General features: G+C 40.5%; 1 protein-coding gene across 1 annotated transcript in view; it reads left to right on the forward strand.

Annotated features, from left to right (window-relative positions):
* Positions 1–328: 328 nt before the first annotated feature.
* The window catches only part of LOC114220139 (protein FAM13A), a 103587-nt gene continuing 91134 nt past the window's right edge, over positions 329–12781 (forward strand). The window contains exon 1 of the mRNA XM_088021109.1: positions 329–477. Coding sequence (XP_087877235.1) covers positions 449–477 — 29 coding nt within the window. The 5' untranslated portion in view covers positions 329–448. The remainder of the gene's footprint in view (positions 478–12781) is intronic.

The raw sequence follows: 12781 nt of genomic DNA on the forward strand, positions 1-12781 counted from the left end.
GACAAGCTTGTCTGTGGATTTGCTAAGAGCAGAGTTTCGAGTTACCAGAATTAGGCAAGCCCGCTGAGAAGCAGAAGGAGGAGGAGGAGCGGCGGCAGGAGCCGGAGCCCGAGCCAAAGCGCCCTGAAGCGCTACGGCAGCAGCTCCGCTGATTGGCTGGAGGGTCCGGCCGCTTCCCGGGAACAAAAGGTCAAAGTGGACTGCAGCGTCAATGTAGGGAGGCAGCCGAGAAGAGAGCGTTGCTTGAAGAAGTCTGGCGGCCGGAGCCGCAGCACGCGGGCTAACTGCAGGGTCAGCTGCCGCTCCAGCTGTGAGGCTCAGCCTCACGCCCCGAGCCCAGCACCGCCAACGCCGCCGCCGCCACCGTGAGGAGACGTTTCCTGCACGGACGGCCAAGGTGGCGTGGACGAGCCAGTTGTGAGGGTCCCTGGCAAATTCATCTACAAGGATGGCCTGTGAAATCATGCCTCTGCAAAGGTAGTACTCTTTCCTGTTTGTTTGATTTTATTCTGTTCTCTGTTTTCTGAGTAGTATGAAACCATGTAACTTTGCCAGTACTTGGCATCTAGGAGGAGTGTGCTGCAAACGTGTAGAGCCCGTCGCACCCGATGTCCTGCCCTAAGAGCAGAAGAATGTGACTATTAATACTGCTGCTTTTACTGACACCGATGTCCAACTTCTTGTGCTTCTCACTTGATTTTGTTGTGTTCCGTTCTTTCCTCCCTTGAATGAAAATACGCGTAACAAAATATCTCTGACCTCGGAAGGAGTGTATAGAACAGATTTATCAAAAACCTGAATCAGCTCCTTAGCAGTGTTGTGAAGCTGTGGCAAGCTCTCGGCTCATCTGATAGGATGTTCATAGGTTAGAGACCTTGTAAAAATGCATGTTAGGATCTCTCCCTTCTGGAGTCCAGATCTAAGCAAGGATTTTCTGTCAATAAGTACATTACAATACATGGACAATAATGCGAAGGTCAGAATTTTCCCATAAATAATTCTAGATAGATTTATTACACAAATGACACCTTTTAAAAAAACTGCTATGTAAGAATGACTGAGCACACGGTTCTGTTTTGTTCGCTAATGATTGTAGTATGGACTGTGGAGGGCGGGGTAGAGGAGTTATACCAAAGCAGAGAAAGGTAAATTTAAACAAAGGGGTTTGTTCAACAACAACAATACTGCTGGTGAATGAATAAGTGAATAATGTATCCTAGAGTGTGGTCAAGCTGGAAGTCACCTCTGTGAGGACTGGAGCCCCATCCTCCAGCTTCACAATAGGAAAACTGAGGCACAGAGGAAGTCTCAGAGCTGCCCCAGGTCACGTTTTATGATTTTTACAATTACTTTTGCCAGTCGTATTATTATACTTCAACTTTAACCGCTTTGCGTGCAGTGCCATTTGATTCCATATAAATGCTTCCTTTAAGAAAACTACAAAGGGTTTTGTTAGTGAAAATGATCTTAAAAATCAAGTGGTAATTACAGTTTATATGACTGAAAAAAATCTAAACAAAAATGAATTTCAGTTTTAAAAACCATGCCACCAATATTTTACTGAATGTTCATGTTTCAACAGTGAAGATAAGGTTAACAAAAATTCAGTGTTTATTTGCAGGGTGTTTCCTGCAGATGGATACTGTGACAGAGACCAGTGTGGTGGTTTTTTTTCCCACTCTAATGTTAAGAGCACTGCAATGGGAACTTGATGGGGTGTCCCAGGAATTCCTTTTCTAAAAATCAATAACCCAAGGAAACAGACAGTGGTTTATGGATAGATCTGACACTTTTCTATATTAACCCAGTGGAAAGGGCCACATTCTTGAAGTGTGCCAACAGACTAAAACTAATGTACACTTTTTGGAGACTTGATTTGGTTTCCAACTTTAAAGTTGGGGACTTGTTTTTCTTACAATGACTTCAGTCTTAAGGGTCTTAAGCAATCATTTTCTAGAGAATAATATTGGCTATTAGTGGACTCTGTGATAAGCTTCTTGATAATATAACTATTAAGAAAATAGATCTTTATACCACTAAAATACTGCTTAGTGAGTTAATGAAAGCAGAAATCGAATTAGCATAATTTCCTCCAGAATTATTTTGCATTGTTAGTCCTTATCAGTAAGCCTATGTAAGAGGAATAATTTTAATTTGCATTCAAGAATGCTGATTGGTGCATTCACTGCTCTCTGGCTCTGAGAATTTGATTTGATTGATTACCCTGCAGTCTTCACTTACAGCCTATGTCTGCCTTTGACTATAAACCTCCTGAAGGCAAGGAGCAGGTTTGTGTAGTTCTCTTTCTTAAGGATCTCTTGTGAATTTGGGTGCCTATGCAGAAAACTTTCCTGTTCCCATATGTAATTGCTTCTTCCAAACCCAGTTCGGTACCTTAGGCTAAGGATTTCTGTGAGTCTCTAGTAATGATGACTGTTGCCAACTGCCCCCTCTGTTAATGCTGCCTGAAGCATGAAGTTTGCGGAGCCTTGTGGTATGCATGCTGACTGATGGCGTGAGTGCTTTGCTCAATTCTGTTATAGAGCAGTAAGGGGTTAGAAACTGAATTAAAAGTGGGTGAGTAAAAGAATAGCTCGAAATATCAGTTAAATTCTTGTTCCCTATTTGTACTGAGCAGAGTGGCCAATGCTTCTCATACTTTAAGTGCATGACAATTACCTGGGGAACTAATTTTTTTAAATCAGCTTATAGGAATAAGCTGCCCTCTTTCCCTAGACTTACTGAATCTGAATCTGGGTGTGACAGAGAAAGTAAATACATTTTAACAAGCTTCCTGAAAGCAAATCTGACACAAATGGTCCACACACTCAGGGAAACACTTTATCTAAACTCTAGTTAATGATTATAGCTTGTGTAAAGCCATTGACAGCAGGTATATATAAGAATCTAACACTATACTACTCAATGTCCCCAAATAACATCTTTAATATCATGATTTTATAAGTGTTTTTTTTTTCATAATCCACGCTTTCATCTACTAGGTGTTAAGTGTTACCTGTTAGAACAAAGCATACTTAGGGGCACCTCAGTGGTGCAGTTGTTTTAAGTGTCCGGCTCTTGGTTTCCACCCAGGTCGTGATCTCAGGGTCATGAGATGGAATTTTGTGTGGGGCTCACGTCCAGCACAGAGACTGCTTGGATTCTCTCTCACTCTCTCTCTCTCCCTCTCCGTCTGCCCCATTCTCTCTCTCACTTTCTCTCTCTCTCAAATAAATTAATTAATTAAAAAAAACAATAAAGCATGCTTACAATATTGTTGAATATATTAAACAGTTTGTACTACCAGGGATACTGAGGTAATTAAGACACAAGCTCTGCTTCAAAGAGGTCACATGCTAGTGCGGATGCAATCACACTACCAGACAATTACAACACATGTGGTGAGTTCAGTAATGGACAGTATGATTAGCATAATAATAGAGATGTGCCTACATGGATAATATTACCCTGTGTTTTATTTAACCTCATATGTGTATGATCTTATCAGAGGGCATGTTTTTACCCTAATGTCTGCTTAGCTTACAATTTCCATGAGTGACTATTTAGCCTTTCTTAGCATATTGTGAAAGTATGTAGAAGATAAATTTGTTACTGCTAATCTGTGATTGAGGTGAGAATTACACGTGGTTGAAATCGAAGGATAAAATAAATACTTTGGTTCCCTTTAATGTATTTTGCCATCTGTTTATTACCTAATGTAATTTGTAGACCTTCAAGGATGAAGTTGACGGTTTAGAAACTCATGATCTTTAGAAAAAACTGCAGAGGTTGAATGTTTAGAATGTGACCCTCTGTGAAGTGAGGAACTCAGTTCTTACAATTTACTTTAAATGGCTTAAAGATGGGATCTTATTTCATATCTATTGAATTGTTTAGACTGTCATTATTTTTAAGAAACTAAAATATCTATATGTACTTCTTATACCAAAGGATAAAACTCAATACACCATAGCGCTATATAGATATTCTTGCCATCTGAAAAAGTTCCCCCAAAGAAATAAAATAATATCAGAGGTAAATGGGGAAACCATATTAAATTAAGAATTGAAATAAGTTTTCTTGGGGCGCCTGGCTGGCTCAGTCAGTAGAACATGTGACTCTTGATCTCAGGGTCATGAGTTCAAGTTCCACGTTGGGCGTAAAGATTACTTAAAAAAAAAAGGTTTTCTTTTCTCAGGTGACTAGGTTTACCTTTTGTCACTAAAGAGATAGTATGTTTTATCAGATTGCAGGCTTTACTTATACCTCAGACTCTTTGCATGATTTATATCCCAGGGGACTTTTTTCCTTATATTTTGTGGGTCTGTAGGTAGGATCTCTATTTTATGTATAGAAAGACTTCGATAGGCTAGGAAACAAATCTTAACCCTGAGTCTTATGTCTATGACAAAACTCAACTTTCACAACAGTACTTTGATTTGCTAGGTTAACTTTCCACTAGCCACTAACTCACTTTATATCCACAAAGAATGATGATGGAAGATGAAGTTAGGAACCCTGGTGATTAATTTAGATTCCTTTGGTTTTAATGCATTGGCATCTGCTTTCATGTGTTAGCATCCTGTTCTTTCCTTGGTTTACTTATCAAAGTGGGAAACTGAGATTAAGAACATTTATGTACTTTTCTTGTTCATTACTCCATCTATCAGATTTTGATATTCAATATATGTTACTGATTCCTTCTTTTATGATGGTGAAATACATCATAATTTCAAATTGCAGTGGCTCTTTTGAGAAGACACAGAGCAACAGGATTAATTAACATGTATTAAGGACCCAGCGGGGGGAAAACTTCACTGAAACCTCTTATCAGCAGAATTCATCTGGTCTTACTAAGTACTGGTTATTAGAATAACCTTTTGCAAACAAGAAAACTGGTAACATGGGGATGATGTGGGAGTTAACCAGGAAACACCCCAGGTAATAATGGGCCTGCTTGTGTATCTTCTGTGTAGTGTTAGAGAGCCCTCTACTGCCGTGGTGGTGACACCACCAGTTAATTTATCTATAAACCTGTTATTATTCCTAACTTGACACTTGAATAGCACTCCCTGCTCATGCCACCCTCCCGCTCCCTCCACAGAGAAAGTCTAAGAGGGAGTTAAAAGCTGCCTCACAGCAAATCTGGGTTAACCCTTAAGGGGTTGTGTATCTAAACTTAGAGTTCATCACTAATCTAGTCTATATTTGAACAAATAAGATCTCTGCGGGCTCTACTGTCATAGGACGGTTACAGATTCTCTAGAGTCTACATATTTGCTAATTACTCCAAATAAAGAAAATAAAAAAGATATTATGAACTAAGATGAGGACATTTTTAAATTTTACAGAGATCACCCCGTCTAAACCATGGAAAAAGTAGAGGTGTTGGGTATTCACAAAGCAGTGGAGAAAGCAGTGGAAGGGTAGTAAACTTGCTATCCAAAAAACATATCCAGATACTGACAGCTAGATAGCCATATGAATTTGGTCAGGTCATTTTCCTCATCTATGAAATGGGATGACAATGCTTGACATACTTACTTATGGGGGCAATTTGAGAGTTAAAGAATATGATAGTTCTTTGTAAATGATAAAACTACTCAGACAGGGGCACCTGGGTGGCTCAGTCATTAAGTGTCTGCCTTTGGCTCTGATCATGATCCCAGGGTCCTGGCATCGAGTCCTGCATCGGGCTCCCTGCTCGGTGGGAAGCCTGCTTCTCCCTCCCCCCCGCCCCCGCTTGTGTTCCTGCTCTCGCTGTGTCTCTCTCTGTCAAATAAATAAATAAAATCTTAAAAAAAAAAAACTACTCAGATATAAAGAGTAGTATATTGCTTTTCTCTTGTTTTTTTTTTTTTTTAATTTTTATACTTGCAGTGGCTTTCAATTCCTTGAATGCAAGACTGTTTAACACAGTGAAGGTGATGCTCTAGCATGGTATTCCACTTCATTGGATGAATATTGGAAAGTGACCTGAAGAATGGTTTGCGGGAAGTGTCATTAAAAACATTAAAAATGTCATTAAAATTGGGGCACCTGGTGGCTCAGTAGGTTAAGTGTCTGACTCTTGATTTCAGCTTAGGTCATGATCTCAGGGTCATGAGATGGAGCGCCAAGTCAGGCTCCATGCTCAGCAGGGAGTCTGCTGGAAAAATTTTCTCTCTCTCTCTCTCTCTCTCTCTCTCTTTTTCTCTCTTTCAAATAAATAAATCTCTAAAAAAAATACTGTGGAGGGGCGCCTGGGTGGCTCAGTCATTAAGCATCTGCCTTCCGCTCAGGTCATGATCTCAGGGTCCTGAGATCGAGCCCTGCATTGGGCTCTCTGCTCGGCGGGAAGCCTGCTTCTCCCTCTCCCACTCCCACTGCTTGTGTTCTCTCTCTCACTGTGTCTCTCTCTGTCAAATAAATAAAATCTTAAAAAAAAGTAAATGTTAAAAATAAATAAAAAATACTATGGAATCAAATTTCTTGAAACTCTTAAAACCTGCTACCCTGCCTTTTTTCCTATGATAATTATATATCTATGTGATGATCAGAATGAATGGCCAAGAAATAGTTTGTACCGTATAAAACCTTTTAAAAGGATTATTTGTTCTTTAAGAAGAACTGGAAATTACTTTTTTTGATAATAGCATTTTTGAGATATAATTCACATAACCATGTAATTCACCTACATAAAGTATACAATTCAATGGTTTTTAGTATACTCATAAGGTTGTACAACCATCACTACAAGCAATTTTAGAATATCTTCATTACCCAAAGAAACCCTGTCAACCCCTATTGTGGGCTGAATGTGTTCCCCAAAAATTTATATGTTGAAGTTCTAATCCCCAGTGTGATGGTATTTGGAGGTGGGACCTTTGGGGTCTAATTAGGTTTGGATGAGGCCATAGAGGTGGCACTCCCGTAACAGGATTGGTGTCCTTACAAGGAGATAAGGGGGCCAGAGGGCTCACTCCTTCCCATCCCCCCCCCCCCCCACCAAAGGGACTATAGCAAGGAGTCGGCAGCCAGCAAGCCAGGGAGAATTCTCACCAGAACCTGACTATGCTGGCACTATAATCTTAGACTTCCCTTCTCTAGAACTGTGAGAAGTAAATGTTTCTATTGTTCAAGCCACCCATCTGTGGTATCTTGTTAGAAGAGCCCGAACTGACTAAAACAACCATCAATCTCCCTATAATCCCCCTATCCCAACTCTAGGCAACTGTTAATCTACTTTCTATCTCTAAAGATTTGCCTCATCTGGACAGTGCATTATAACCCTTGGGCAGCTTGTCACAAAGCCAGATGTGGAAACTGCTTTTACTTCTCACATAAGGTTGGCATATTAACGGGAAATAGTTGGGGAGGGGTGGAAGGAAGGGAGGGGGGGAGAAAGAAAGAGAAGGAGGGAGGGAGGGAGGAAGGAAGAGTAGGAAGCCCAAGAAGTCGATTTCCAAAATTAAGATACCTAAGAAATAAAAATACTGGGTGGGGGGGGGGGAGCAGAGACACAGGATACATTTGATAAAACCTTTAAGGTTTGGGGTCAGGAAATCATGTATTTTCTCATCAACTGTAAGAACAAAAATCAGAAAACTTAATGGAAATAAAAACAAAGAACTGAACTGCCTTACTCAGATCATATTGGATGGAATTAAAACGCTAGAAAAAGTTAAGGGTTTAGAAAGAGCTTAAGATGATATATCAGTATTTTGCTGTCACCAAAATGATCATGGAAAGAAATAAAACTTCACCGTCTAGATTAAAATAGCCCCTGAAACCAAGATTAGGAACCAGCAGCCAGCCAGAGTAGACCACTGATACACTGTGTAGTATTTTTATCAGTGACTCTCATTCATTTTCAGTTCCTTGACTGAGCAGAAAGTCCAGGGCTGCCTGGCCCGGGTGCCTCTGCCTGGCACGTCCCTGCCACGTCCACAGGGCTGAGCTCCCTGCGTGCCAACTCCTGCCTTCACACGGTGTCTTCTCTTTGTTAAAGAGTTCCCTGTCCATTCCCGTCCTCCTAATAATGCCTCCATGACCCTCAAAACCCATTCCCAGTGTCACTCATGTCACCTAACCTGCCAGACTGCGAGGGGCTTGAGCGTGAGGTCTGGAGCTCTGGCTGCCACACACTTGGATTTGAATCTCAGCCCTGCCTGCCTCTGTGGCCTCCCGCTGGTGAATTACCCTTTCCAAGACTTGTTTTTCTTATCTGAGAAAATCCAGTTAGTGATACCTCTCTCCAAGGGTGTCTTTGAGGATCGACTGAGGAAATGTCTATGAAGCTCTTAGCCCAAAGCCTTGACTTACTATGGTGAGCCCTCAACACATGGTAGCTGTGTATCCTTTTTTCATAGTCATTATCATATTTCAAGTTTCTGTTTCTCCCTGGTCTATAAATTCTGTAAGGATTTAGACCATATCTTATTAGCCTGAGCAGCACCCCTCATTGGCTCTGATGCATAGTAGCCACTCAAAAAATACTGAATGAGCCCTTGTATCTGGCAGAGGAAGGGTTTGTTAGGGGAAAGATGAGACGATAATTTGCATTGCTTTCTGCATATTTTTGTCTCCCTCGAGAAATCCATTTTCAGACTTTACAGTTTGGGAAATATCTGTTAAATAAAAACTATATTAACAAACCACTAATAATGTTATAATGGTAATTTTTTAAAGACTTTATTTGAGAGAGAGAGAGAGAGAGCACTGCACAGGCAAGTTGGGGGGGCAGAGAGAGAAGGAGAAGCAGACTCCCTGCTGAGTAAGGAGCCTGATGTGGGACTCCTGGGTCGTGACCTGAGCCAAAGGCAGACGCTTAATGACTGAGCCATCCAGGTGCCCTAATGGTAATTATTTTTTAAAAGTTAGTAAAAATAACTTACTCTTTTCTTCTTCCCTCCTGCATGTATCCTCATATTCTTTTGAGTTTGTTTAACTAAAGATTAGAAAATGTTTTAACGTATTTATTAATGTTCTAAAGATATTTTTTCATCAACTAATATCAACTGTGCCATGAAGAAAATGACTGTATGTAGCATTCTAAAGTATTGCCTCCCTAAGGCAATCAAGGATAAACATCACTTTTCTGAACAAGAATCTCAAAGACAAATGAAAGCTTCCAGCTGCCTTGAAAATAGTTTTGTGACTAAACCAAAAATTCCTGTAAGCCCCAAACAACCTTTGGGTTTGCAGTGAAGTGAAATAATTTTCTTTTCCTGCTCTCAAGCCAGAACAAACAGAGTGTGTGGCAAGGCCATGTTACCTTGCCTGAACACATCCTTTTCTGGGTTCACTCTACACACAGAAAGTACAGCGTTTACATTACTGGCATAGGGGCAGAACCCGCACCTCAATTGTGCTGCTGAAGAAAAGAAATTAATTTCTTGTCTTTAAGGATGGGAGAAAACCCATGGCATAGTTGCAATTTCATTAAGTTTTAAATAGGAAACAGGATAACTTAAAACAATCAATATGCACATATCTGAAAATGCTTCTAGCTGGCCCAATTTTACAAATAATAAAGAGTACATGTTTTCAAAATATTATATCAAAGAGTAGCATTAGCAGTCAGCAAAGTCTTGATGATGCTAATTTTACCTGGCCATTTACTGAGCACCTGGAGTATTCTAGTACCCTGCTAGGTGCTAGTGGTGGTACAAACATAAAGACACATCCAGGAAGTGAGGCAAGCGTCTGAACTCGAATTCTGGTGTTGTGTTGCTCATTTATAGCTATAAACAGTTTATCAGAGCCTGGAAGAAGAAGCATCTCCCTCTCCAGGGTGCTGGAGATGGCTTTGCAGATTAGATGACACTTGAGCTGAAAGATGAAATATTTTCTAAGCAGAGAGAGGTGAAGGAAGGATTTAAGACAGAGGGAACAGCACGTACAAAAGAGGAAGACTGACAAAAGTGTAGGGAGTGGTCTCCAGAGGTATGCTAGACTCAGATTGGGAGGGACCTTATGTGCCAGATTTAGACATTTGGATTTTATCCCAAAGCAATGGGGAAGTGGGAGAGGCTTTTAAGTTAAGAGTATGAACCTGGTGGAATATTAAAGATAAACGGGCATGTGTGGCAGGGAAAGAGTACTGGCTCTGGGAAAGACGAAGACAGTGGAAACGGAAAGATCAAGTTCAAGAGACTTGTCTTTTTTCTTTTTTTTTTTTTTTTTTAGGTAGAATCGGCACAATTTGGTGATTGACCAAATGTGGGGATAAGGGATAAAGTTCTTTGAGAGCAGCTGGCTTGTTAACATGACTTCCGTATTTAAAAGGAATTCCGTTTTGTGACTTTAACACATGTCTGCAGCCAAGATCCCCTGTGAGGTGCAGTGTGAGCCTCCTGGCTGTGTCAGTCAGCGGGTAGTTCTGCTTCACTCCTGACTTTGTAAGGAGAGACACAATAGAAGATAGAGGAAGGAACCTACCCCTCCCTGATGAGAGGCTCTTCCCTGATTGTGTACACCCTCTCTCCCCTCAAGTCTCTGAATGATGTTCATCAGAAGGGCATCCAGAGATGGAAGCAGTTAGGTGGATGGGGCTGAAATAGAATGAGATGTTAATTAGTTCCCTCCAGGTATGTTTTTTGAATCTGAAAGACAGGACGCAGGTTGATAGAGAATGCCACAGTCATAAAATCGGGAGGAATCCAAAGAAACCATGTGTCCCCGAGTTAACCAGGAAAAGAACATTTAAAAGAGACTTAGAAGTACTCCGTCAACTTCCCCAAGGCTTTCTGGAACTATGTTGTCATGCCCACTACTAGATTTATCTGGGACCACTTCCTCTCTATGCTTCTCTGCCATCCAGACTAGACAAAAATCTGTACTTCTTTGGCCCAGAGCTGATTCTGGCAATGGGGCAGAGAAGGAGTGTTTTCTTTCTGTCCTGTGGGAACATAGATCTTAATTCAACAACATTCATTGAGCGTGCATTATATATATCAAGCAAGGGAGAAGTGTAATCGTCATAGTGTTTTAGAACAGTGTTTTTCAACTGTGGGTCATGACCTATTAGTGGTCATAAAATCATTGTAGCAGGTTGTGGCCAGTATTTTATATAATTTTACATAACTAAAATGTAACACAATAGAAAATATCCAAACAAGGGTACCTGGGTGGCTCAGTTGGTTAAGTGTCTGACTCTTGATATTGGCTCAGGTCTTGATCTCACAGTTGTGAGTTCGAGTCCCCCCGTGTTGGGCTCCATGCTGGGTGTAGAGCCTACTTAAAAAAAAGAAAGAAAGAGAATATCCAAACAAAGAATAATTTCATGAACTTGTGTCCATTTTAGGGGTATGCATAAAGATGTAAAATGTGTTTCTAACTGGAACATAGCCAAAAGTTTTTCTTTAAAAACTTTGTTTTTAAATATTGTATCTGGACTACTTATTGAAGATAGTTCATTTGAATGGGAGTTTACTACAAGCCTGGAAATCAAATCCCCATGTCACTGCTGGAAATCAATTCTAGCCATAGTGGGTCTATAAAGGAATTTTCAGAGACAACTTTTTGTAGGATGGAGACACCTTTGTTAGGCAGGTTCTTATTTCTGAATTTAAGGGGAAAAAAATTTAGTAGATGTATTCATTTCCTAGGGCTGCTATTACAAACAGAGTGGCTTAAAACCACAGAAATTTATTGTCTCACTGTTCTGGAGGCCAGAAATCCCAAATCAGTGTTGGCAGGGCCATGTGCTCTCTGAAGGCTCTGGAGAAGGATCTGTTCCAGGCCTCCCTCCCGGCTTTTAGGAGTTCCTTGGCTTGTGGCAGACACAACTCTGTCTTCACATGGTGTTCTCCCCGTGTGCATATCTATGTTTGTGTCCAAACTTTCCCTTTTTATAAGGACGCCAGTTATACTGAATTAGGGCCCACTAATGATTTCATTTTAACTTGATCACCTCTGTAAAGACCCTATTTCCAAATCAGGTCACATGCTAAGGTACTGGAGGTTCAGGCTTCCACATATCTTTCTGAAGGGACACAATTCAACCCATAACCAATATATTTCAGATTTCCACTAGGCGATCAAGAAAGTGGTAAAAACATTTTCCTGTCTTATTCAGAAAAAAGTTCTCAATTTTTGGAAGTCTTTTTGTTTTGTCTGTTTATGTTGCCTCAAAAATAATAGCTCTTAGTGTTGGCTAAAAATTCATGTCCTGTGAATATTAACAGCTTCAGCTCTTTGCATTAACCCTTTGGTCAGGAAAATTGATTTGCTCTTAAACTTCACTAATTTGTTTTTATTTCTACTGGAGAGGCCTTGTGTTCTTAGTCACAGCATGCAAATAATACAACTAAACAAACAAAACTTACAATAAAGTATATGCATACATCTACAGAAGTGTCCCCCCAGAATTTTAGCTGCAAACCCTTAGCTAAGAGCCAGCCTGAAAACATTTACATTTGTTTCCCAAAAAGAACTGGGAGATTGTTTTTCTTTTCCATACCCCTAAATGGGACCAACCCAAAACTCTGAGCACACCAGCTGCTCCATCACTCCCCGATTGGAGTGGTTCATGGTTCATGCCTGGGACTGGGCATAAATTGAAAATGCTCAAGGAAGTGTGGCACTTGGGGTTTTGCAGAGGAAGGAAGGAAAGAAAATGTACTAACTTTATTCACCTCATCATTCTCTAAGAAAATTCTCCTCAACATGAGGGAAAACCTCGAATTCCAGGGGAAGAAAAGCTTACTTAATACTTTTAATTGTATCCTTTTGCCCCCTAGCTTAGTCTCTCCCTTTTGCTCTTTGTTTTGTGTTAAGCCCCCATAGATGATTTTCC

Source organism: Eumetopias jubatus, unplaced genomic scaffold, assembly GCF_037043125.1.
Source record: "Eumetopias jubatus isolate StellerSeaLion01/CBP00866 unplaced genomic scaffold, mEumJub1_p1.0 scaffold_2, whole genome shotgun sequence".
Lineage (NCBI taxonomy): Eukaryota > Metazoa > Chordata > Mammalia > Carnivora > Otariidae > Eumetopias > Eumetopias jubatus.